The following is a 23,562-nucleotide window of genomic DNA, read 5'->3' as shown; positions in this document are numbered from 1 at the left end:
GGACCAGATGCCACGATCTTAGTTTTCTGAATGTTGAGCTTTAAGCTAATTCCTTTGAATCCACCCAAATTCCCAGGATCTTATTCTTTCCCAGTCAATGGCCTCAGTGTTCATAGAAGAGATCTGAGGAGGGTACAAATTAAGGTTATACAGTAACAGCTAGCTGCAGCACTGAACTCTGCACCTAATTTCTGCTCCATGAATCTTGAGATGACAGGAAGCAAGAGGTTCTTCTGGGCTGTCATAAAAGCTTGTATCCTCTGACCATGCTTGAGCTTGTAATTTTCTTTCTTTAAGCTCTTCTGGGCAGTTCAAGGGCTTTAAAAAGTGAGAAAACATGTCATTGCTATTGCCGTTACCTCTGAAATAACCACCTCACACCCACAAGGCTGGTAAATGGACTCCGGCAAACAATCACTATAGTTGGAGCTTTCTATCATCTCAAAGGGCCACAGAAAGAGGGGTCTGACTCCTGTCTACCTTCCAAATCTTCCACGAGTGCTTCATATGTGGGGAAGTTAAATCAAGGAAACTATAGTGCTTCCCACTGATAGGCTGCAATACTGGAGGCTGCAAAAGAGATATGGGAAAGCCAATAGCCAATATGTAATGTGTACCTAAAGTTCACTTTGGAAATGCCTCTCCCCCCTCACCCTAGCTAGGACGTTGAGGTACAGGCTTCTGGTTCTAATTCTAGCTCCCTTGCTACCAGCTGTTACTTAACTTCTCTGTGCCTTGGACCTCGGTTTTCTCATCTGTTAAATGGACACAGTAATGGTACCTACCTTATAATACTGCTGTGAGATGGGTACTCAGCACTCCTCAGTCACTCAGTCAAGGTGCCAGTATTACTCTGGGAGTGTGATAGTCCATTAGATGAGGAGGATGTCTTGTCTGGCTCCTCTGTCTATGGGATTTCCAAGGCAAAAATACTGGAGTGGGTTCCCTTCTCGGGGAATCTTCCCAACCCAGGGAATAAACCGGATCAGAGGCATTGCAAGCAGATTCTTTACCGTCTGAGCCACCAAACCTTGCCTCAGGATATCTTGCAGGATTTAAAATTTTCTCATCAAAAATCCTACTGGTAAGGACTTTGGTTGTAAACTCCAGGAGACCCCTCAGGAAGCAGATGGCTCTCCTAACTACTGGCTGGTATGTGGTACAGCAGGTGCAATTACCTGTTGAATAAATGAATGGTTAGATGGAAACAGAAGGAAGATCATGCCCTCAGGCCTCTGCATCCCCCGACTGGGTTGCTGTGAGGAGAGGTGCGTCGTTGGTTACGGGCAATGGAATCCTGGCTTTGCCTTGGCAGGGTTGATTTACTCAGTTTCTTTCATTATAAAATGGAGCCGATGATATCCAGCCCCTCCAGTTCAGTTCAGTCGCTCAGTCGTGTCCGACTCTTTGCGACCCCATGGACCGCAGCGCGCCAGGCCTCCCTGTCCATCACCAACTCCCGGAGTTTACCTAAATCCATGTCCATTGAGCCGGTGATGCCATTCAACTACCTCCTCCTCTGTCGTCCCCTTTTCCTCCTGCCCTCAATCTTTCCCAGCATCAGGGTCTTTTCAAATGGGTCAGCTCACCCCACCCCAAATGTTGGTGTTGAAGAGGCAAGGGGAGCATTTATGGCAGAGGGCCTGCCACGTTGCGGGCCTCGGAGACCTCAGTGCCCTCCCCATCTCCCGGAGGACCCTGCCCCGCACCGGGGCCGGCGACAGTCCCAGCAGCTGGGGTGGGGGCTGCAGGGCCCTGGACGCCCACGCGCGGACTCCGGGTGGAGGCGCGGGTTTCAGGCGATAGCGGGGCCTGTGCGGACCTGTGGGGACCGGTGCGGGAGGGGCCGGGCGGCCGAAGGAAGGCGGAGTCCTCCGGGAAAACGAAACCGAGAGCGAGCCGCCCAGACTCGCCGAGCTTCCGCTGACTGTAGCAGCGCGGGAGCGGCGAGGGCCGGCAGCCGGAGCCACCGCAGCGCGCGCCCGCCTGTCTGCCTCCCCAGCCCGGGACTGAACGCCGGTAAGAGGCCCCGGACCCCTGCGCCGCCGCCTCGGTAGCGCTGCCCGAGGCCCGTAGCCGAGTGCGGGCCCCGGCTGGACCTGGGGAAAGCATCCTGCAGCGCGGTGGGAGCTGACAGTCATTTTCTTCCCGCGAAGAATTTTTAAACGAGCAGGTAACCACTAACCCGGGCCCCGGTTGGTGGGGGGAGGGGAACCCGTGGAAAACGGAAAAGTCCTGGGGCTTGATAGACAATGTGAAATACAATACGGAGGCCTGAATTGCCCAAAAGATTGGCAACAAAAATCTCCTGCCGAAAATCCCTTGAAATTGTTTCCCAATTGCCCGTCTTTAGCCTCCGCCCAAACACTGCCCCCGCCACCACCCCACCCCCACTCCCCAGCTTCCTCAAAGGCAGAGCAGGGCACCCTCACTCCCCACCCCACCCCTTACTCTCCAATAACTTTCCATTTCATTAGAACCCTCTAGAAGGTTGCTGGCCTACAGGCCTGGCCCCCTGGGCCTTCCTTTCTGACTACACAGGCCTCCTTTCGGTTGTTGGAGCACTGCCAAGCACTGCCGCTGCCTCTGGGCCTTTGCACAGCCTGTTTCTTCCTGGAAAGCTCTTCCCAGAGACCAGTATAGGCCAGTCAGTCGATCGCTTTACCCTGTACTTGTTCCAGTGTAACAGTATGAGAGCAGCCTTCCCTGAAAAACCTCCATGTAAAAGAAACTCGGCCATTCCCTTACAGTACCCCCTACTCTGCTTTAGTTTTTCTAGTACTTATCACGTTGTAATATTTCCTATAGGTTTCTCCATGTTTCTGCCCTAGTAAGTGCACAAGAGTCAGGTTTTGTTGGCCAGGATAACCTAGTACATAATAATAGGTACTCATTAATTCTTTGCCTGCTTGCTAAGTCTCTTGAGTCATGTCTGACTCTTTGAGACCCTATGGACTGTAGCCCTCCAGGCTCCTCTGTCTGTGGGATTCTCCAGGCAAGAATACTGGAGTAGGTTGCCATGATTTCTTCCAGGAGGTCTTCCCAACCCAAGCATCTAACCTGGGTCTTTTGTGTCTCCTACACTGGCAGGCAGGTTCTTTACCAGGAGCACCACCTGGGAAGCCCAACTTTGTTTAATGAGTAAAAGTGAAAGTCAATGTTGCTCAGTCATGTTGGACTCTTGCAATCCTATGGACTGTACAGTCCATGGAATTCTCCAGGCCAGAATACTGGAGTGGGTAGCCTATCCCTTCTCCAGTGGATCTTCCCGACCCAGGAGTTGAACCAGGGTCTCCTGCGTTGCAGGCAGACTCTTTACCAACTGAGCTATCAGAGAACCCTGTTTAAGGAATAGTAATTCACAAATTCTCTTTGAATTCCAGAATATGATCCTATAGCCTGTGATTTCTTTAGTACTAAAAAAAAATGCCTTGCCAGATGGAATTTAAGAGATGGACTCCGTGCTGTCACTTAGGAACTTAGAATTTTGGGCAGTTTGTGCTCTTGCTCTTACGTTTGTTCATTTGAATCTGAAGCTCCTTAACACTGGATCTGTAGTTTATACATTTAATTCATCTGATATCTGTTGAATGTGTGTTGTTTGCCAAGCATTATACATGCCCTTTGAGGGGGCTAGGCTAGGCCCACAAGGGCTCACAGTCTGACGCAAGGGTGTGAGGGCACAGGCAAAGTAACTTCTGGGTATGAGTAAAACGGACACATAACATTTGTCAGTGATTCGAATGGATTTTTCTGTTCAGAAAATGGTACTGTAGTACTAAAATAAGATTTATTAAAAACAATTGAAAAGAAGCAGCTGTCTCTTTTTCCCCTAAACTTGTAAGTACTTTTTCAAGTTTGCCAATTTAACACCTTATTAAAAGTCGCACATGACTTAGCGACTGAACAACAGTATTTCACTTAAATTCAAACTGGCTTGTCATTGTGAAGATCAACAGCTAAAGTTAAAAGTGCTGATGATTCAGGGTGTTTCCACAGGACTTCAGGTTATGAGGACTCTTTCATAATTGCTGTTGCGAGATCTGTTTTGTTTTTGTTTGGTCACTGAATCATGTCCGACTCTTTGGCGACCCCGTGGACTGTAGCCCACCGGGCTCCTCTGTCCATGGCATTCTCCAGGCAAGAATATTGGAGTGGGTTGCCATTTCCTCCTCCAGGGGATCTTCCCGACCCAGGGATCCAGTTGGCATCTCCTGTGTCTCCTGCACTGGCAGACGGGTTCTTTACCACTAGGCACCTGGGGAGCCCTCTGAGATCTGTGACCTCATCCAACTGGATAAATGATCTCATAGTTGTGACTAAACTAAATGACACTTTGATTCCTGAAAATAATTGTGCAGCTGCAGGTCCTTATCTGAAACCCTTGAACCAGGTATGTTCTGGTACTTAAGAAGTTTTTGGATTTTAGAAAGTCAAGGCAGCGTAAATCCTGTCTATTATGTAATGTTCTCAGTAGGGTTTGGGGGCAACGCTATCATAAAATGCTGTCTGCAGTGAAATGTATAAATAGACAACAGAGTATGGTTAAGACTGTAAGTAGCTTGTGTCAGTTCAGGTCTAGATGGGGGGCTACACACCAAGCTAAAACAAAGCAAATGAAAACAAAGTAAACTTCAGTTTTCATTGCTTCTTGGATTTTGGAGTTACAGACCAGGAGCACTGTTCATTGAGGGCCAGGGCTGTGGGAAACTCTCCTGGATCCTTTTTTGTTTGATTTAGTCCACACAACAACCTGTGAATCAGGTGTTTTCATCCCTGGTTTCACATCACAAATCAAAGGTTCAGAGAGGTAGCTGGCCCAGGTCTATGTGGCTTTAAAGCCTAGCTGTTTCCACAACACTAAGCAGTGATGTGAAGATCGTGCCTTTGCTCATATCTAAGCCCTTCCAGCCACCAGCCCTGCCCACCCAAACCACCATGGCAGTCTTGACTCGGTCTCTCGATCTGCTTGTGCTCTGCTCATCTCTTCTATCCCCACCCCTCATACTCTGTTCTTTCCATAGCATCAGAGTGATCATTAAAAGCATAAGTCCAACCACATCACCCCTCTGCTGAGAACCCGCCAAGAGCTTCCCATTGTAACTGGAATAACATCCGTGGTCCTGACTGGAGTCTTCAAGGTCTCTGTGCTGTGGCACCTGCCTACCTTCTGACTCATATCCCACCATTTCCCTTCGTTCACTGTGCAGCAGTCTCCTTGACTTTGTCTTAGCCTTCCAAAAGCCATGTTGGTGCCTGCCTCACGGTCTCCTCTGCCTGAGATGCTCTTCCCCCTGTCTAAGCATGATGGACTTTCTCATCATCCAGGCTTGATTTCAGTATTGCCTCCTAAGAAGGGTCTTCCCTTGCCATTGTTACAACCACTTCCCTCATATCTCTGTCCCCACCTCCTAACGCCCTGTCTATCTCATTGTAGCATTTCCAGCCATCTCTTATCCTCTCCTGTTTGTTGCTTCTTGTAGCTCTTGGTCTCTTTTGGAAGACAGTCAGTTAAATTAGCAGTTGGAATAAAGGAGATAAGGGCTGTAGAGCATCAAACCAGGATGTCTTCCAGGGGGTGTGGGAAGTAACACTTGAGCTGAGGTCTAGAGGAAGCGGGAGTTCACCAGGCAGAAGCAGCTAAGGGGGTGGAGCCCAGAGCGTTTCAGGAGGGAGTTGGTTGGTCAGAAGCAGTTGGGAGCCAGGAAAGAGTTGGTGGGGGAGGCATCCTTTTGAGAACCACCTCTGTGTAGGTGGAATTTAAATCTCCAAGCCTTGAGGAGATCACCAGGGAGTGAGTGTAAGTAGAGCAGAGAGGAGATATGAGACCTGGACCCCGAGACAATGGAATATTTAAAGGAAAGAATGATGAAGAGGAACCAGGAAAGGAGACAAAAAGGAATAGCTTGTGAGAAAGGAGGGAAACTAGGAGAGGATGGTGTCTTAAGTGTCCAAGCAAAGGGATAAGGAGGGACGTAGGCGCGACCATGTCTTGAGCCGGTTATGTGTCAAGAAGGAAAGGGCTGGGAACAGACCACCGACTAGTTTCAGAGATGGGGGAGCCATCAGTAACCTTGACAAAAACAGTTTTGATGGCTTGTGGAGGCTGTGTGACTGAAGTGAGGTTTTAAAGATTCTGACAGGACTATTTTAAAAATGGAAACGAACACCTGTTGGTGAGGATTTGGAGAAGTTGGGACCCTCGTGCATGCTGATGGACGTGCAAAATGGTACAGCCACTGTGGAAAGTAATTTGACAATTCTTTAAAAAGTTGACTGTAAATTACCATATGATTCAGCAAGTCCACCTCGAGGTGTATGCTCACAAGATTCAAAAGTAGGCATTTGAATAGATTTTTGTACAACAATGGTCATATCATCATTACTCACAGTAGCTGAAAGGTTGAAATAACGCAAGTGTTCATCAGTAGATGAATAGATAAACAAAATGTGGGATAGCCATACAGTGGAATAGTATTCAGCCTTAAAAAGGAAGGAAATTGTGATATATGCTTCATACAGCATGGATGAACCTTGAAGACATTAGCTAAAACACAAGAGGACAAATATTGTATAATTCCACTAATACTAGATACCTAGAATAGGCAAATGTATAGGCATAGAAAATAGAATCGTGGTTACCAGGGGCTGAGGGGAAAGGGAAATGGGAAGTTATTGTTTAGTGGGTACAGACTTTCTATTTGGGGAGATGAAAAGAGTTTTGGAAATAGATGGTGATGGTAGGCTTACAACATTGTGAAAATGCTTTTGCCCATGAATTGTTCACTTAAAAATGGCAAATTTCATGTTATGTATATTTTACAACAATGAGAAAGAAGTTCTACTAAAAAATCATGATGGCTGCAGGTTAGAGAAGAAATTGTAGCTACCGTGAGGAATTGGTTCTGAGGATACTGCAGCAGTGCAGGAGTCAGACGGTGATGGCTTGAACCAGGATGGCGGTTATAGACATCACTGAGAGGTCAGAGGATTTGGAGGACGGGGCTTAGGTATAGATCAGAAGCCACAGAAAGGACACGTCAAGGATGCCTCCCAGATTCATGGCTTTCAGACATGGGTGGACAGTGGAGTCATTTTCTGAGGAAGGAAACTCTAAACCAGTTTGAGGGAAGATTATAAATGCAGTTTTAGATTTTTGGAGTTTAAAAGCCATTCAGGATGTCCAAGTGGAGAGGTTGGATAGAGAGCTCTGAAACTCAGAAAGAGGTTCGTTGATTATGTGTAAGTTTCAGAGGTAATGACAAATAGATGATCTGTGCCACGAGAGAAATTACCTTGAGGAGAAAGTATAGAGTGAAGAGAATAGTGTTTTTGGACCAAGTCTTGGGGGAAACTCCAGCGTGTGAAGGCTGTGGAGATTAAGGAGTGTCAGAAAGAACTTGTGACCTTGGAAGAAGGAAAATCAAAAGAGCTTTCTAATAAGAAACAAGAGGTCAACAGGGTCCACTTTCTGTCTATGGATTTACTTATTCTGGATGTTTCACATAAATGGAATCATATGCTATGTTACTGTTTATGTCTGACTTCTTTCATTTAGCATGTTTTGACATTTAACCACGGTATAGCATGTTTCAGTACGTTATCCTTTTTAGGGCTGAATAAGATTCCATGTGTAGATGTACAGCATTGTGTTTACCTTTCTTCAGCTGATAGATATTTGATTTCTTTCTACTTCTGGATTATTGTGACTAGTGCTGCTTTGTATATTCCTGTGTAAGTGTTTGAAAACCTGTTTTTCAGTTCTTTGGATATACACCAAAGGGGCTTTGGCATAGTCAGTAAAGCAGAAAAAGATGTTTTTCTGGAACTCTCTTGCTTTTTCCATGATCCAGCGGATGTTGGCAATTTGATCTCTGGCTCCTCTGCCTTTTCTAAAACCAGCTTGAACATCAGGGAGTTCACGGTTCACGTATTGCTGAAGCCTGGCTTGGAGAATTTTGAGCATTACTTTACTAGCATGCCAAAGCCTTTGACTGTGTGGATCACAATAAACTGTGGAAAATTCTGAAAGAGATGGGAATACCAGACCACCTAACCTGCCCCTTCAGAAATCTGTATGCAGGTCAGGAAGCAACAGTTAGAACTGGACATGGAACAACAGACTGGTTCCAAATAGGAAAAGGACTACGTCAAGGCTGTATATTGTCACCCTGCTTATTTAACTTCTATGCAGAGTACATCATGAGAAACGCTGGACTGGAAGAAACACAAGCTGGAATCAAGATTGCCGGGAGAAATATCAATAACCCCAGATATGCAGATGACACCACCCTTATGGCAGAAAGTGAAGAGGAGCTAAAAAGCCTCTTGATGAAAGTGAAAGAGGAAAGCGAAAAAGTTGGCTTAAAGCTCAACATTCAGAAAACAAAGATCATGGCATCTTATCCTGTCACTTCATGGGAAATAGATGGGGAAACAGTGGAAACAGTGTCAGACTTTATTTTTGGGGGCTCCAAAATCACTGCAGATGGTGACTGCAGCCATGAAATTAAAAGACGCTCATTCCTTGGAATAAAAGTTATGACCAACCTAGATAGAATATTCAAAAGCAGAGACATTACTTTGCCGACTAAGGTCCATCTAGTCAAGGCTATGGTTTTTCCAGTGGTCATGTATGGATGTGAGAGTTGGACTGTGAAGAAGGATGAGCGCTGAAGAATTGATGCTTTTGAACTGTGGTGTTGGAGAATACTCTTGAAAGTCCCTTGGACTGCAAGGAGATCCAACTAGTCCATTCTGAAGATCAGCCCTGGGTGTTCTTTGGAAGGAATGATGCTAAAGCTGAAACTCCAGTACTTTGGCCACCTCGTGTGAAGAGTTGACTCATTGGAAAAGACTCTGATGCTGGGAAGGATTGGGGGCAGGAGGAGAAGGGGACGACCGAGGATGAGATGGCTGGATGGCATCACGGACTCGATGGACGTGAGTCTGAGTGAACTCTGGGAGATGGTGATGGACAGGGAGGCCTGGCGTGCTGCGATTCATGGGGTCGCAAAGAGTCGGACATGACTGAGTGACTGAACTGAACTGAACTGACACCAAAGGGGTAAAATTGATGGGTGGTATTTGTGGCTCAGCTGGTAAAAGAATTCGTCTGCAACGCGGTAGACTTGTGTTTGATCCCTGGGTTGGAAAGATCTGCTAGAGAAGGGAAAGGTGACGCATTCCAGTATTCTGGCATGTAGAATTCCACGGACTGTATAGTCCATGGGGTCGCAAAGAGTCAGAAACGACTGAGTGACTTTCACTTTCATGGTAATTCTAAGTTTAAATTTTTGAGGAACCATCAAATTTCATAGAGGCTGCATTACTGGACATTCCATCAGTGATATATGAGGTTTCCAATTTCTCTGTATTCTCACCAATACATTTATTTTCTCTATTATTATTACCAGCCTAGTGGGTATGAAGTAGAATCTAGTTGTGGTTTTCATTTGTATTTGTCTAATAAGTAATGATATTGAACATCTTTTCGTGTGCTTGTTGGCCATTTGTATGTCTTCTTAGGAGAAATATCTATTCAATCCTTTGCCTATTTTTTAATTTCTTAACTTTTTATTGTTGAGTTGTAAAAGTTCTTCATATATTCTAGATACCAGGTCTTCATCAGATATATTATTTATAAAAATCCGTTTCTGAAGACTGTCTTTTCATTTTCCTCATAGTGTCCTTTGGTATGCAAATATTTTTTATTTTGATGAGGTCCAGTTAATTTATGTTTTCTTTTGTTGTTATGCTTTTGCTGTCATAGCTAAGATTCCACTGCCAAATCTAAGATTGTGAAGATTCACCCTTATATTTACTTTTAAAGTTTTATTGCTTTGGCTTTTATATTTAGATTCTATATTCTTTAGATTTTATTTGTAATTTGAATCGTTGTTACTACCTTCGTCCAGTGAGAACCATAAACTAGGGCCTAATTTGTCTGCCAAGTAAATTGTCCTAAAGCTGACTTCTGAAAATTTCAAATGGAAGTTTTGTGGAGTTTCATAGGAGAATCTTTGTCCATACAACTAAATCCTTCATGATTTCATAAACTTTATATATACACTCAACCTTTTTATTCTCAACAAAAATAATTCTAATTCTCCTCCTTCAGGCTTTTATCTTTTTAAGCAGATGCACAGACTTGTACTTGACACTCAGTGGAAGCAGGAAGAAAAGTTAAGGAGAAGGACCTCCATCCTTTTTTGGCCAGTTGAGTTTTGAAAGTAGCAAATCTTGGAGAAATTAAGTTGATTTTGTAGTCCACGAGAGGGAAAGAAAGATCTTGTAAGAAAGTTTTCTCTGGATTTTTGTGGGGCTGAGATGAATCATATAAAGGAGAGTCATCTTACCCTGTTTTATCTCTTAAACTGAATTGGGGAAATTAAATATTTTCTGAGTATGTCACTTCTTTCAAAAATCTCTTTTTTTTTTGTAGGTTACTAGAGGAAAAAAAATGGCCACTGGTCGTTCACCATGTTTCTACATAGAAGAACTTAATAAATACCAACAAAAGAACTGTGTAGAAGTTAGGTATTGTGAACTGGCTAAGACAGGACCTCCACATAATTTTAGGTAAGTTGCTATAAGAAAGGGTATATCCATATAAAATTAAAACCGGGAGAATATCAACTTTGGCACAATTTTGAAGTCAGTTCTTTAGCATGGGAGCAACGCTGCCAGAGAAGACAGTGAGTCTTTTCGATGTAAAGTGGTAACTTCAGAGGACTCCAGAGAAAAAAACGGTGTATAAACCTTTTCATGCTTCAAAATGGTGTATGTTTTGCTGTTTGGGGTGATTGCTTGAATTCTGTGTGGTGGTGGTTGTTCAGTCACTCACTTGTGCCCGACTCTTTGCAACCCCGTGGACTGCAGCACGCCAGGTTTCCCTGTCCTTCACTAGCTCCCAGAGTTTGCTCAAACTCATGTCCATTGAGTTGGTGATACCATCAAACCATCTCATCCTGTGTCGTCCCCTTCTCCTTCTGCCTTCAGTCTTTCCCAGCATCAAGGTCTTTGCTAATGAGTCAGCTCTTCGCATCAGGTGGCCAAAGTATTAGAGCTTCAGCTTCAGCATCAGTCCCTCTAATGAATATTCAGGACTGATTTCCCTTAGGATTGACTGGTTTGATCTTGCAGTCCAAGGGACTCTCAAGAGTCTTTCCCAACATCACAGTTCAAAAGCAGCAATTCTTCAGTGCTCAGCCTTCTTTACGGTCCAACTCTCATATCCATATATGACTACTGAAAAAACCATAGCTTTGACTACATGAACCTTTGTCAGGAAAGTAATATCTGTGCTTTTTAATATACTGTCTAGTTTGGTCATAGATTTTCTTCCAATGAGCAAGCGTCTTTTAATTTCATGGCTGCAGTCACCATCTACAGTGATTTGGGAGCCCAAGAAAATAAAGTCTGTCATTGTTTCCATTGTTTCCTCATCTATTTGCCATTAGAATGTTGAATTTTAAGCCAACTTTTTCACTCTCTCTTTCACCTTCATCAACAGGCTCTTTCTTCACTTTCTACCATAAGGGTGGTGTCATCTGTATATTCTAGGTTATTTGTATTTCTCTTGACAGTCTTGATTCCAGCTTGTGCCTCATCCAGCCTGGCATTTCGCATGATGTACTCTGCGTATAAGTTAAATAAGCGGGGTGATAGTATACAACCTTGACGTACTCCTTTCCCAATTTGGAACCAGTTCATTGTTCCATGTTTGCTTCTAACTATTGGTTCATGACCTGCATATAGATTTCTCAGGAGGCAGGTAAGGTGGTTGGTATTCCCATCTCTTTAAGAATTTTCCACAGTTGGTTGTGATCCACACAGTCAAAGGCTTTAGTTTAGTCAATGAAGCAGAAGTAGATGTTTTTCTGGAGTTCTCTTGCTTTTTTGATGATCCAGCGGATGTTGGCACTTTGATCTCTGGTTCCTCTCCCTTTTCTTAATCCAGCTTGAACATCTGGAAGTTCTTGGTTTATGTACTGTTGAAGCTTTGCTTGGAGAATTTTGAGCATTACTTTGCTAGCATGTAACATGAGTGCAATTGTGCAGTAATTTGAACATTCCTTGGCATTGCCTTTCTTTGGGGTTGGAGTGATAACTGACCTTTTCCAGTCCTGTGGCTACTGCTGAGTTTTCCAAATTTGCTGGCATATTGAGTGCAGCACTTTCACAGCATCATCTTTCAGGATTTGAAACAGCTCAACTGGAATTCCTTCACCTTCACTACCTTTGTTCATAGTGATGCTTCCTAAGTCCCACTTGACTTCACATTCCAAGATGTCTGGCTCTAGGTGAGTGATCACACCATCATGGTTATCTGGGGTCATGAAGATCTTTTTTGTAGAATTCTTCTGTGTATTCTTGCCACCTCTTCTTAATATCTTCTGCTTCTGTTAGGTCCATACCATTTCTGTCCTTTATTGTGCCCACCTTTGCGTGAAATGTCCCTTGGTATCTCTAATTTTCTTGAAGAGATCTCTAGTCTTTCCCATTCTATTGTTTTTCTTTATTTCTTTGCATTGACCACTTAGGAAGGCTTTCTTCTCTCTCCCTGCTAATCTTTGGAACTCCGCATTCACATGGGTGTATCATTCCTTTTCTCCTTTGCCTTTTGTTTCTTTTCTCAGCTGTTTGTAAGGCCTCCTCAGGCAACCATTTTGCCTTTTTGCATTTCTTTTCCTTGGTGATGGTCTTGATCACCGCATCCTGTTCAGTGTTATGAACCTCTGTCCATAGTTCTTCAGGCACTCTGTCTATCAGATCTAACCCCTTGAATCTATTTGTCACTTTCACTGTATAATCGTAAGGGCTTTGATTTAGGTCATACCTGAATGGCCTAAATCAAATTCCTTATGATTATTCTATGTGGAACATAGGTTAAAATTTTCAAAGGTAGTCATAGAAGGCAGTTATGATTAGAGTGCTAGTTAAATAATGCATGAATTTTATGATATTCTTTGAATTTTTCATTGTAATCAGGTTTACATATCGAGTTATAATAGATGATAAAGAATATCCAGAGGCTGAAGGTAAATCAAAGAAGGAAGCCAAAAACGCTGCAGCCAAATTAGCTTTGGAAATAATTAATAAAGACCGTAAGGTAAGTAATTACCTTTTTTTTCCATTGTGAAAGGGAACTCACAAATATAAATATCTATGGTATTTTTCCCTGTCCTATGAGAAAATACTCACATGCAGAATAAAACCATTCACAAGTTCTTTTGCTTTCAAAGTTTAGTTCAGTCTTTTTCCTGGGCTCATTTCTATAGAACCCTGAATGAGAGGTCCACCTCAAAAAGAGTGGGCAACATGGGCACTACCTATTTAGAGTGCCAACAGCAGTGACATACTCTAAGGAAACAGTGAGAAATGAGCTAACAGGTTCTGGAAGGAGCCCCTGCACCTGATTGAGGGAATGCAGTGGAAAAGGGCAGAGATAGAAGGAACCATGAGGAAAATGGTATATTAATATATGGAGGGCAGATGATGCAAAAGTAACATATGTATAGTTGGTATTGCTGAAGATGCAAACAGAGTAAGTAACTAGTACAGAACAAGCTGTCTCTGAAAAGAATAGTAGAAAGTATTTATGAAATAAAGAAAGAGCTACCTACAGATTGAAACAACTCAGTGGCTCATAAGATACTGAAAAATATGGAACCACCAAGAACAACACTGGCCTTTGTGAAAGGACTGAGCTCCAGGGATGAAGAAAGAATCCTGCAAGTATCCAGGCAGAAGAACTTATACAAAATATAAAAATGAAAAAAACTCCTGCTGCCCATGCTACCATTAAAAACCAGACCACACTGGATCAGCATCTGTAAAATGAGGCAGGAAGTCATTTTACATGTAAGACAAAAATGAATCATTCTCAAATTTTCAAAACGTTTCAGAATTTCAGTATTCAAGATACTTTCATGAAAAATCTTATTCAATGGGATCTTCTTGGTGGTCCAGGGGTTAAGACTCTAGGCTTCCACCTTAAGGGGCACAGGTTTGATCCCTGGTCTGGGAACTAAGATCCCAAGTACCATACAGTGCAGCCAAAAAAATATATATATATTTTAAAATTTTACTTGAAGATGTCACCCTTTTAATCAAAATTGAGCAAAATAAATCAGGAAACCCCACAAACTTATAAGTTGTTAATGAGCCAGAAAACCAAGTCATGAAGTCAGAAAAAGAACAATAGAGTACCTTTACCCATGAAAAAGCAGAAGAAAGACAGTGATAACAAAAGGGAAGAAATTGATGTGAACAAAAACAAAGATAAAATAAAGAAGGTCAATAAAACCCAAAATTCTTTGACAAAATTAACAAAGTAGAAAAACTTTGGAAAAGATTTTGACAGATTGGGAATTTTATTTTATTTATTTATTTTTTTAGTTTGGGAATTTTAAAAGGGGCAGATGATAGTGGAAGGAGTAATGCTATTATATTCATGTTTCCTATGAAGTTGTGATCTAGGATCTAACTTTACTTCAGTATGTGTTATCTTGTCCTTTGAGATTACAAAAGATACAACAAATTAGAAAGTCTTATAGTTTTACCTAGATAAACAAGAAAATTGACTATTTTGTTTTTTCTTTTGAAACTGTAAAAGGAAAATAGGTAATGTCCTTTCTTGTTAAAATTTATCCTTATGGGTTTTTTTTTCTTTTAGTCAGTTACTTTTTCATCTCAGCTGACAACAAATATTCCAGAAGGACTACCCATTGAGAATTACATAGGCCGTCTTAATACGATCTCCCAGAAGAAAAAACTATGTGTAACTTATGAAGAATGTAAATCAAAGGGTGATGGGCCCGAAGGGTAAGATGTTGTTTTTCCTTCTGTTTCACTATATCTAAGCAATAGAGCAACCTTATTTTCATGTTCAACTTTCCAAAAATATCTGTCCTTTTTGGTACATTCTGCAGAGAAGGTTTTTTATGACCTTATTGCAATTTGACATTTTTGTAATGAAAATACTAAAATGCTTCATTGCTGAAGTCTGGGGACCCATATCCCTCAGTTGATCAAATCTGGGAAATCCTTTATTTCTGAGATCTTTCTGGATGGTTCAGTCTGCAGGAAACCTGAGAGGTCAGGTGGTAAAGACCTTCCCATCCCTGTGGTCGCAGTGGCTGTGTGAGAAGAGCCCTGCCCCACGTGTGGAATGAGTCTCTTTCCACCCTTGTCAGAATAGAGATATTTGCCCTTCTGATTTTATTGAATAATGTCATTCTCTAGACAAGTACTATGTATTAGAAGGAACGGGTTTAGGGAAGCTCCTGGTGGACCATAGGTTTAGGAAACCCTGGTCCAGTGGTTAAGACTCTAAGCTTCTAATGCAGAGGCCATGGGTTTGAATCCTGGTTGGGGAGCTAAGATCTCGTATGCTGTGTGGCCAAAAGGAAAAAAAAAAAGCACTTCCCTGGTAGTCCAGCAGTTAAGAATCCGCCTGCCAGTAATGCAGGAGAGGTGGATTTGATCCCTGGTCCAGGAAGATCCCACATGCCATGAAGCAACTCAGCCCCAGCACCAAAACCACTGAGCCTGCAGTCCAGAGCCTGTGCTCCGCAGCAAGAGAAGCCACCAAAATGAGAAGCCCACAAAGCAAAAAAAAAACCCCATGCAGCCAAAAATAAGTAAATAAGGACTGCGTTTTCACCCTAGATGGTGAGGGATATGATGAGGGGGATGGATGAGAAGGTCAGTCAGAGATAATGAGAACATCTCACCAGTGAGCAAAGACTTTGGAGATGAGGATGAAGAATGAATTTGAACTGGGAAAAGCAGAAAGGAAAGGGGTGTGAAGAAGATTGTTTCTCAGCTACAACCAACCAGTTAAATGAGAAGAGAAGGAGAAAAATTCTAAAAGGTGAATAGTCTCAACACCCACTTTAGGATACTGTTCTATGAATTTTACAGTTCACCCCAATGGCTTTTAGGTCAGAACCAGGAAGACAAAAATGTGATAGGATTCACTGGAATGAAAGAGTCAAAAGGGAATTCTGTGAGTCAGTCTCCATAAATTAAGAGCTATTTCGTTTTCCCGTAGCTCACCTGTTTGGTTCCTTTGACCTAGTGCTTTAACATTTGATTGTTAAAGAAAAGAAGACTGTTTAGGGAGTGCTGAAGAAAAACTGGAGCCATAGAAATAATCGAGTTCTTCAGCCTAGCTCCCTAATTTCCCTTCAGAGGCTAGTGGGGAAGACTCACTGGTAGAGTCTGTTTCCATCCACGATGAATAATACTGCCATAATTCTGTAGCACTACGTGGTAACCCCGTGATATAAATTGCCATGGGTGTTGCTTTGCCACCTTAAATATAGTTCTTCTATAATTGTCCAAGGCTCCTTGCCTAACGACAAGCATCCTTACAGCTCATGAAAATTAAGTGACTTCAGCATGGGACTTTTGCATTGTGAGAATTTGCTTAGGTTTTTGTGTACATGAGCATAGATGGGGGGGCGTGCAGAAAATGCTAAAGTTAGAGCTGAAGTTAGATACACTTGGCCCATTTCCTCCCAAACACTGTCACCTTATTATTCTCCTGTAGAAGCCTCTACGGGTTTTATCATACCAGTTGAACATCTCTGAAAAATTCATTAGGTCTCTTTCTTCTTTCTCTGCCTCCATGTCTTTTGACTTTTGGGGAATTTAAAAAAATCACCACTTGGTACCTTAATGCCACATCTTCCAATGAAGCAGCAAAGAGTTAGAAGTTCCCTAGAGAATGGAAGCTGGGCTATTAGCCAATCCTGGTTATTCTGGTAAACTGATTAGCCATCTTATTGAAAAAAAAATATATATATATTAAATCTTGCTTTTTTAAATATAGTTTTTATTTAGTTAGTTATTTTTGGCTGTGCTGGGTCTTCATTACTGCGTGGGCTTTCTCTAGTTGCAGCAAGCAGGGGCTACATTCTAGTTGTCATGCTCATTGCGGTGGCTTCTCCAGTTGCAGAGTACCGACTCCAGGGTGTGTGGGCTTCAGGAGCTGCGGCAGATGGGCTCAGGAGTTGCGGCTGCAGGACTCTAGAGAACAGACTCAGTAGTTGTGGCACATGGGCTTAGTGGCTCCTCAGCATGTAGGATCTTCCCAGATTAGGGATTGACCCGTGTTTCTCCTGCATTGGCAGGCGAATTCTTTACCACAATGCCAGCAGGGATGCCCTCGTTGAAATTTTAAATTAAGTAAGATATGAACTATTAATCTATCTATTAAATGGTGTTATATTTAGCCCTTTGTTAATGTTTTTTTTTTTTTTCTGAAAACACATGAGTTACATTTACTGTTTTTCGGTATTTGGTTTAATACTCTATCATTTCTCCTAGATTTCATTATATATGCAAAATTGGACAAGAAGAATATGGTAGTGGTGTGGGTTCCACTAAACAGGAGGCAAAACAGTTGGCTGCCAAACTGGCTTATGAAAAGATAGAATCAGAAACAATGGTATGTACTGCCTTGGGGTTTGATTTCTATATTTTAAAATTCTCTCTGAAGTTGATTTGAAGTTAAGTGATATTTAGGTGATGCCAAGACAGCCAGTCACATAGCAAAAGCATTCCTTCATCCTGTGTCCCACCAATGAGCCCTGTGGCCGTGACGCTTCAGAAGGATCACAGTTCTCATGACAGCTCAATGTTTTTTAAATTCAGATCAAACATCCATAAAAATGTATTAATCCTGTAATTCTTTATGGCTGTGAATGTGGTCAATGTGGGGAAATAAATGTGGGAGTTGGTTCACAGAGACTAAGCCACTCTAGGAAGTCATTCAGTTGTACTTTTAAATCTTTCAGAGAGCTGACCAGTCCTCTGATTGTTTCAATACCACGTGTAGTGATGTTGAAAGAAACTCTCCAGCAGTGAGTACGTCGTAAGTATGGACAAACAAGTGTGACAGACAAATTCAAATTGCAGCCTGAAAGAGCAGATATTTATGAAAATGTTTAATGTCGAAGGAGAATTTAGAAAAAGCAATTACGATCAACAAAAAATAGGCAGAATTCATAAACTAATAGCTGTCCTCTTTTCTTTTAGTAGTTCTGAATCACCATCTGAAAATGGCTTCTCAACAAATGCATCAGAAAGAAGTGATAATAATGGTGTCACATTAAACAGCTCTTCCATGTCTCCAGGGGTATAGTATTAGTCTCTAACTTTCCTAGTTAATCTTATTTTCCTTTGTGTTTCCCCATTTAAAAGTGACCTCCAGTACCTGTCATAATTTTTCAATTTTTTTATGGTCTCTTATTAAATAAAAATATTTTGCAGCCTTTTCTCTCTCCTTTCTTTATTAACTCCCATTCCTCACATGCAAAATTTTTCTGCTCTTCACTCCCATCTTTCTCTCCCTACTCACCTTTGTATTTTTCATGTATTCCTATAATCTGGCTTCTTTTCTTCTATCAATTGGATGGTATTTAGAAGGTTCACTCATAGATTTCTGCTTCTGTTTTAATAAATCAGAGCTAAACTTAAAAACTGAACTTAAAAATCAGATAGTTTTTGTGGTGATGATTAGTGTTATCAAAGTATTATATTTATAAATAACTAGAAAGACATCCCTGTTGGTGCAGTGGCTAAGACTCCATGCTATCAATGCAAGGGGCCCGGGTTCCATCCCTGGTCAGGGAACGAGATCCTGCATACTGCAATGAAGACCTGGCATGGTGAATTAAATAAATTTTTTTTTTTAACTACAAACAAATCAATAAGAAAAAGATAAGCAACTCAGTAAAAAAGAAAAAATGTACAAAAGAGCTGAACAGACAGTTTAAAAAAGAGATACCCAAAGGGGCAACAGACATATGAGAAGATGCTTCACTTCATAATAATCAGGAAAATGCAAATGAAAACAATAGCTAGATACCATTTTAAACCCTCTGATTGGCAAAATTTGAGTCTGGCTATTCTAAGTGTTGACACAGCTCTGTTCCTGTTATACCTATTACGTGCTGTTACAGCAATAGTATATGTTGCTGGCTGATGTATAAATTGGCATTGACTGTCTTGGAGAGCAACTTGGCAGCATGTAGCGGAGTTCAGGGTGTGCCAGCTGTATTGCCAGTTCTACACCTAGATATGTCTTTTAGAGAAACACATGTATGTGTGCACAGAGATACATGTATAAGCATGTTCTTTGCAAAATTGTTTGTAATAGAAGAGATTGGAGAAAATATTTTCCATTTACAGAATGTCTGAGTTAATCATAATGCAGTCACTTTGCAAAACTGAGGCTGGCGGGTGATAGGAACTCAAGAAATCTTAGTCTGATGTTTGCACTCTGTGTCAACATACTAAAATTGTTAAAAAAAAAAAAAACACCACGACACCTACCAGAATAAAAGTGAATATGCTTGAAGAAGAGCTGTATTAATTTTTGAGAGATATGTCAAAGACTCCTAAAAAGAGGAGCTCCTAAAAAGAGGAGCTAAAGTGGCTAAATGTTAAAGTTAAATTATTGATTTGTCTTAAAAATGTTTTAAACTAGATCACTGGGCCCCATCTGTTTTCTTTCCTAGCACTGTAAGTAATTATAATGCATAGTTTCTTGCTGAGATCTGCTGGCCAGAGGATCTTCTGGGAAGCCATATTCTATACCTAGGGAAAGTGCTTCTGAGAACATTGATGTAGACAAGTACACTGAAAGCAGGGCTTACTGAGAGCATATAAATTGATGAGGTTGTTAATCGTAAGGACAAAGAAATGTGGTCAGAGAACCATCTAGAAGTACAGGAGAAAGGATGGCCAAGAAAAGCAAGATACTTGACTTAATCATCTGAAACTATTTTCCATTTTCTTTTGTTATAGGACGGTTCCAGAAATAATTCCAGCAAGGTGAAGAGGTGAGTATCATCATGCATTGGACTTATTTAGAAATGAAGCTTTATTTCAGATCTAGATTATACATCTTATTTAAGAAGTCTTCCGTATTTGTATTGTATGCCCTTATTTGAGTGGAGTTTCAGGAATTCAAAGCATGATTAAGGCTCACAGAAATCTTGACATCTACGAACAAATAATTTTAAATACATAGAGATGTCTTTGAACATATGCACACAATACATTGTAGACATAAAGGCCTGTGGGGCTATTGGTTGAGTAGTTGGTGAAGGGCATTGCTTTGGACAAGTCTGCAGAAGAAGTGGGCTTGTAAAGGTATTCTTAAGAGAAATGTATTATGTGAATTCCCTGGTGACCAAATGGCTAGGACTTGGCACTTTCACTGCTGAGGGCCAGGTACAATTTCTGGTTGGGGGAATTAAGATCCCATAAGCCACATGGCACAACCCAAAAAAAAAAAAAAAAGAGAGAGAGAAGTGTATTATTTTGCAGACAAACAGGTAGGGTAGAAATGTTATCATAACTCAGGGAAGAAATAAACGATCAGATGTTCTGTAAATTAGGGAGACTTGGCTTCTTGAAAGGAAGAGAAAAGCAAGGATGTGAATACAGTCAGCAGTGGGAGTAAGATGGCAGCAGGAGCCACTGAGAGGCACCAGTACATTCTGAACAGTAGGTAACACTTGCAGAAAGGTGACGCCAGATGCTGGTGTTCAGATGCAAAGAGGCGAGGTCTGTGTGTGAGATGATCAGGCCATCAGACTGATCCCGTGTTAGGGAGGAGGAGAATTTGTGAGACAGACTGTAAAAGAAGAGGAGACGTGACTTGCGGGAATAGAGTTAAAGAGCTGGGTGAAGAAGATGCTAAGGAAAAAGGAAACAAAGGTTGCTCCTTGTGAATGAGATGCAGGCAAGTGTCATGGCACTGATGGTGTTAAGGGAGTCGAAGACTTAGAGGGCAGATTGTTGTGGTCTAACTCTACAGTCCCGTGGACTGTAGCCCACCAGCCTCCTCTGTCCATGGGATTTCCCAGGCAAGAATACTGGAGTGGGTTGCCATGCCCTTCTCCAGGGGATCTTCTTGACCCAGGGATCGAACCCTCACCCCTTGTGTCTCCTGCCTGGGCAAGTGGATTCTTTACCACTGTGCCACCTGGGAAGCTTGGAGGGAAGATAACAATTTGTATTTGTTTAGTTTTAGGTGGCATTTGGGCTTCCAATTGTACGAGGCTTACCACCAGCAAGGAATAAATGACAAAGGAAACACAGCCAGCATGAGAATTCAACGAGACAGATTTCCTAAGGTTTTGAGTCTAAAGGGAGAATAAGAGGCTAGCGGCATGCTAGCAATGAATGTGTTAAGGCTGAAAAACACAGCAAGAGTGAAAAATTGTTAGAGCACAGAGAACCCCATTATTTCTAAAGACAAAGGTTAGCACTTGCTACCCTGCTGTTCTAATAGTTGACTCATAATATGAAAAGCCTAGTGCATAGCATAAAATGCACTCTTAATAAGTTATACTTGATTTTAGTTTTGAATTTATGTGCTTCTCTTAACTTTTAGAAGTTTGGCGCCTACATTTGCCTCTCCTATGAAGACCAAAGAAAACACTTATAGCGTGGACTGCAGGTAAGAGGGAAAACCATGAAAAAGAAAAGGTATTTGTTTAAGGATACATGTACGAAAGTTTCTTAAGGGACAGTTGAACAGCAGGCAGGTTAAGGTATATCTCTCCCTGAACAGTTTGTTTTAGCTCAGTCAGGCCCACAAAGGATCATTGCCTTGTGGAGGAGTACAGTTTAGATGAGTTCAAATGGAATGTGGCATCTGTGTGACACTCATGTGGGTTTCTCTGACATCTCTGGGAGGTTTTAATATTGAAAGCCAATACTTCTGTAAACCAGTAATATTTTTTCAACAGAAGTACTCCTGCAGGAATCAGAATAGATACATTTGAATCTGTTTTCCATATTCCAGCTTCATAGCAGATTTCACTTTGAAAAGTGTTCTTTTGGTGATCGATCGCATGTTTGGGCTTAAATAAAGAATCTTTTAAAAAGGAGGCCTATTTGCAACAGAGGAACATCAAATACAAGCTTAAGAAATAATAAAGAATCACCAAATATTTAATAAGTATCTGATATATATCTGGCACTGTGCTGGGCATCGTATTTATAGCAGGAACAGTAGAAACAGCCCCTGTCCTCCTAGAGTTTTTGTGGGAATGATAATTACACACTGACCGGATGTCTGAAGGAAAAGCCAGGATGTGGTTAGACACGACAGCAGGACCCTTGAATTTAGGGAGAGGGATGAGGCAGGGCTTTCTCTGGGTCACATTTGTGGGGAGGCCTGAGGGATGAGTTAGCACAGGGCGGTGGGGAGCCCCTGGTACTCTGCAAAAGAGGAGCACATGGGAAGGCAAAGGTGGGAAAGGTAATGTGAGCATCCGAGGAACTGAGAGAAAGCCATGTGCTGTGAGGGCAGTGACCAAGGAGGGGGTCACCATACGAGCCGGAGAGGGGACAAGGGCAAACAGGTGGCCCCTGGTAGCCTGTGTCAGGGTTTTCTGGGTTTTGCTGAATGCAGGGGCAGGCTTGGGAAGCGTTTGGCCAATAGTCTTGATCAGACTTAGTATTTATCACACTGATTGCTGTGAGGATCGTGGATTGGAGCAGAGGAAGGAGAGGAGGTGGTGTGTCTTGTGAAGAGGGTTCGGTGGGAGTCTTATTGGAAGCTTGGGCCAATGGGGGAAAGTGGGCAGACACCCACAGAAGTGTTTTGGGAAGAAAATTGGCAGGTCTTAAGGAATGTGGGGCAGGAGAAAGAGGGGAAACCCAGAGAGTTGCAAACATAAGCCGGCTCTTTTCTCGTATAACAGCTTGGTGGTAGCAGGGAACGCAGTGTGGCACTATTTTCTAAAGTTTTATACTTGGAATAAAAGATTTTTTACCATTCTTTTGTGCAGCCAGGCAGTGACTGACTTCCAGAAGTGATCTGTTATGTTGGGATGGGAAGAGGGAAGAATTATCCTTTGTGATTCAAGAGTTTCTGTGAAATGGATCCTTCTTACTCAGAAGGGGAGAGTCCTGTTTGTTATACAGTCCATTTCACTAGTGCCTTTAAGGGAAAGCAGAAGGGTCAGAGGGGAGGAACAGAGAACATTGAACCTCAAAATAACAGCAGCATTTATCTCTCAAGGTTGGTCAAGGATTTCACAGAAGTAACACCAATTGGCTCAGGTGGATTTGGCCAAGTTTTCAAAGCCAAACACAGAATTGATAAGAAGACTTACGTTATTAAATGTGTTAAATATAATAGTGAGTAAGTAGTAATATTTTATTTTTTTTAATGTGAACTTACACTATTCTTTTTTACATATCTCTCTTCTTCATTAGTATTTTTTTTTCTGATCCTCCTTGAAAATGTCATTCATGAGGAGAATGATATTTGGCTTACTCTGAAATGACCTCACTTCCCTGTGGTTACTTTAATTAAAAAATGGATATACCATTGATTATCCTTGAGGCTATGTTGATGAGAACTACAGTTATAAAATCTTTTAGCTCAAGGTGACCTTTGAGTTTTTCTAGTCTCATCTCCTTATCTTACAGAGGAGGAGAGTGAGAGTCAAAGATGTGAACTGATTTGCCAAAGGTAAAAGCTAGTTGATAAATTGTGCTGGTTGTCTATTATTGCATAAT

The 23,562-nt window shown here is 41.9% G+C and overlaps 1 protein-coding gene across 2 annotated transcripts in view; it reads left to right on the top strand.

Moving 5' to 3' along the window:
- Window positions 1-1,863: 1,863 nt before the first annotated feature.
- The window catches only part of EIF2AK2 (eukaryotic translation initiation factor 2 alpha kinase 2), a 39,361-nt gene continuing 17,662 nt past the window's right edge, over window positions 1,864-23,562 (top strand). The window contains exons 1-10 of one of the 2 annotated variants that reach the window (XM_040224636.1): window positions 1,864-2,173; window positions 10,445-10,581; window positions 12,994-13,114; window positions 14,681-14,829; window positions 17,341-17,461; window positions 17,811-17,887; window positions 18,055-18,151; window positions 19,825-19,859; window positions 21,422-21,487; window positions 23,060-23,182. In XM_040224636.1, coding sequence (XP_040080570.1) covers window positions 10,463-10,581; window positions 12,994-13,114; window positions 14,681-14,829; window positions 17,341-17,461; window positions 17,811-17,887; window positions 18,055-18,151; window positions 19,825-19,859; window positions 21,422-21,487; window positions 23,060-23,182 — 908 coding nt within the window. In that variant the 5' untranslated portion in view covers window positions 1,864-2,173; window positions 10,445-10,462. Of the gene's footprint in view, window positions 2,174-10,444; window positions 10,582-12,993; window positions 13,115-14,680; window positions 14,830-17,340; window positions 17,462-17,810; window positions 17,888-18,051; window positions 18,152-19,824; window positions 19,860-21,421; window positions 21,488-23,059; window positions 23,183-23,562 lie in introns of both variants that reach the window. The other variant, XM_040224635.1, reaches the window with a different exon arrangement.

Source organism: Oryx dammah, unplaced genomic scaffold (genome assembly GCF_014754425.2).
Source record: "Oryx dammah isolate SB20612 unplaced genomic scaffold, SCBI_Odam_1.1 HiC_scaffold_25, whole genome shotgun sequence".
Classification (NCBI taxonomy): domain Eukaryota; kingdom Metazoa; phylum Chordata; class Mammalia; order Artiodactyla; family Bovidae; genus Oryx; species Oryx dammah.
This window is presented reverse-complemented; position numbering and strand designations above follow the sequence as displayed.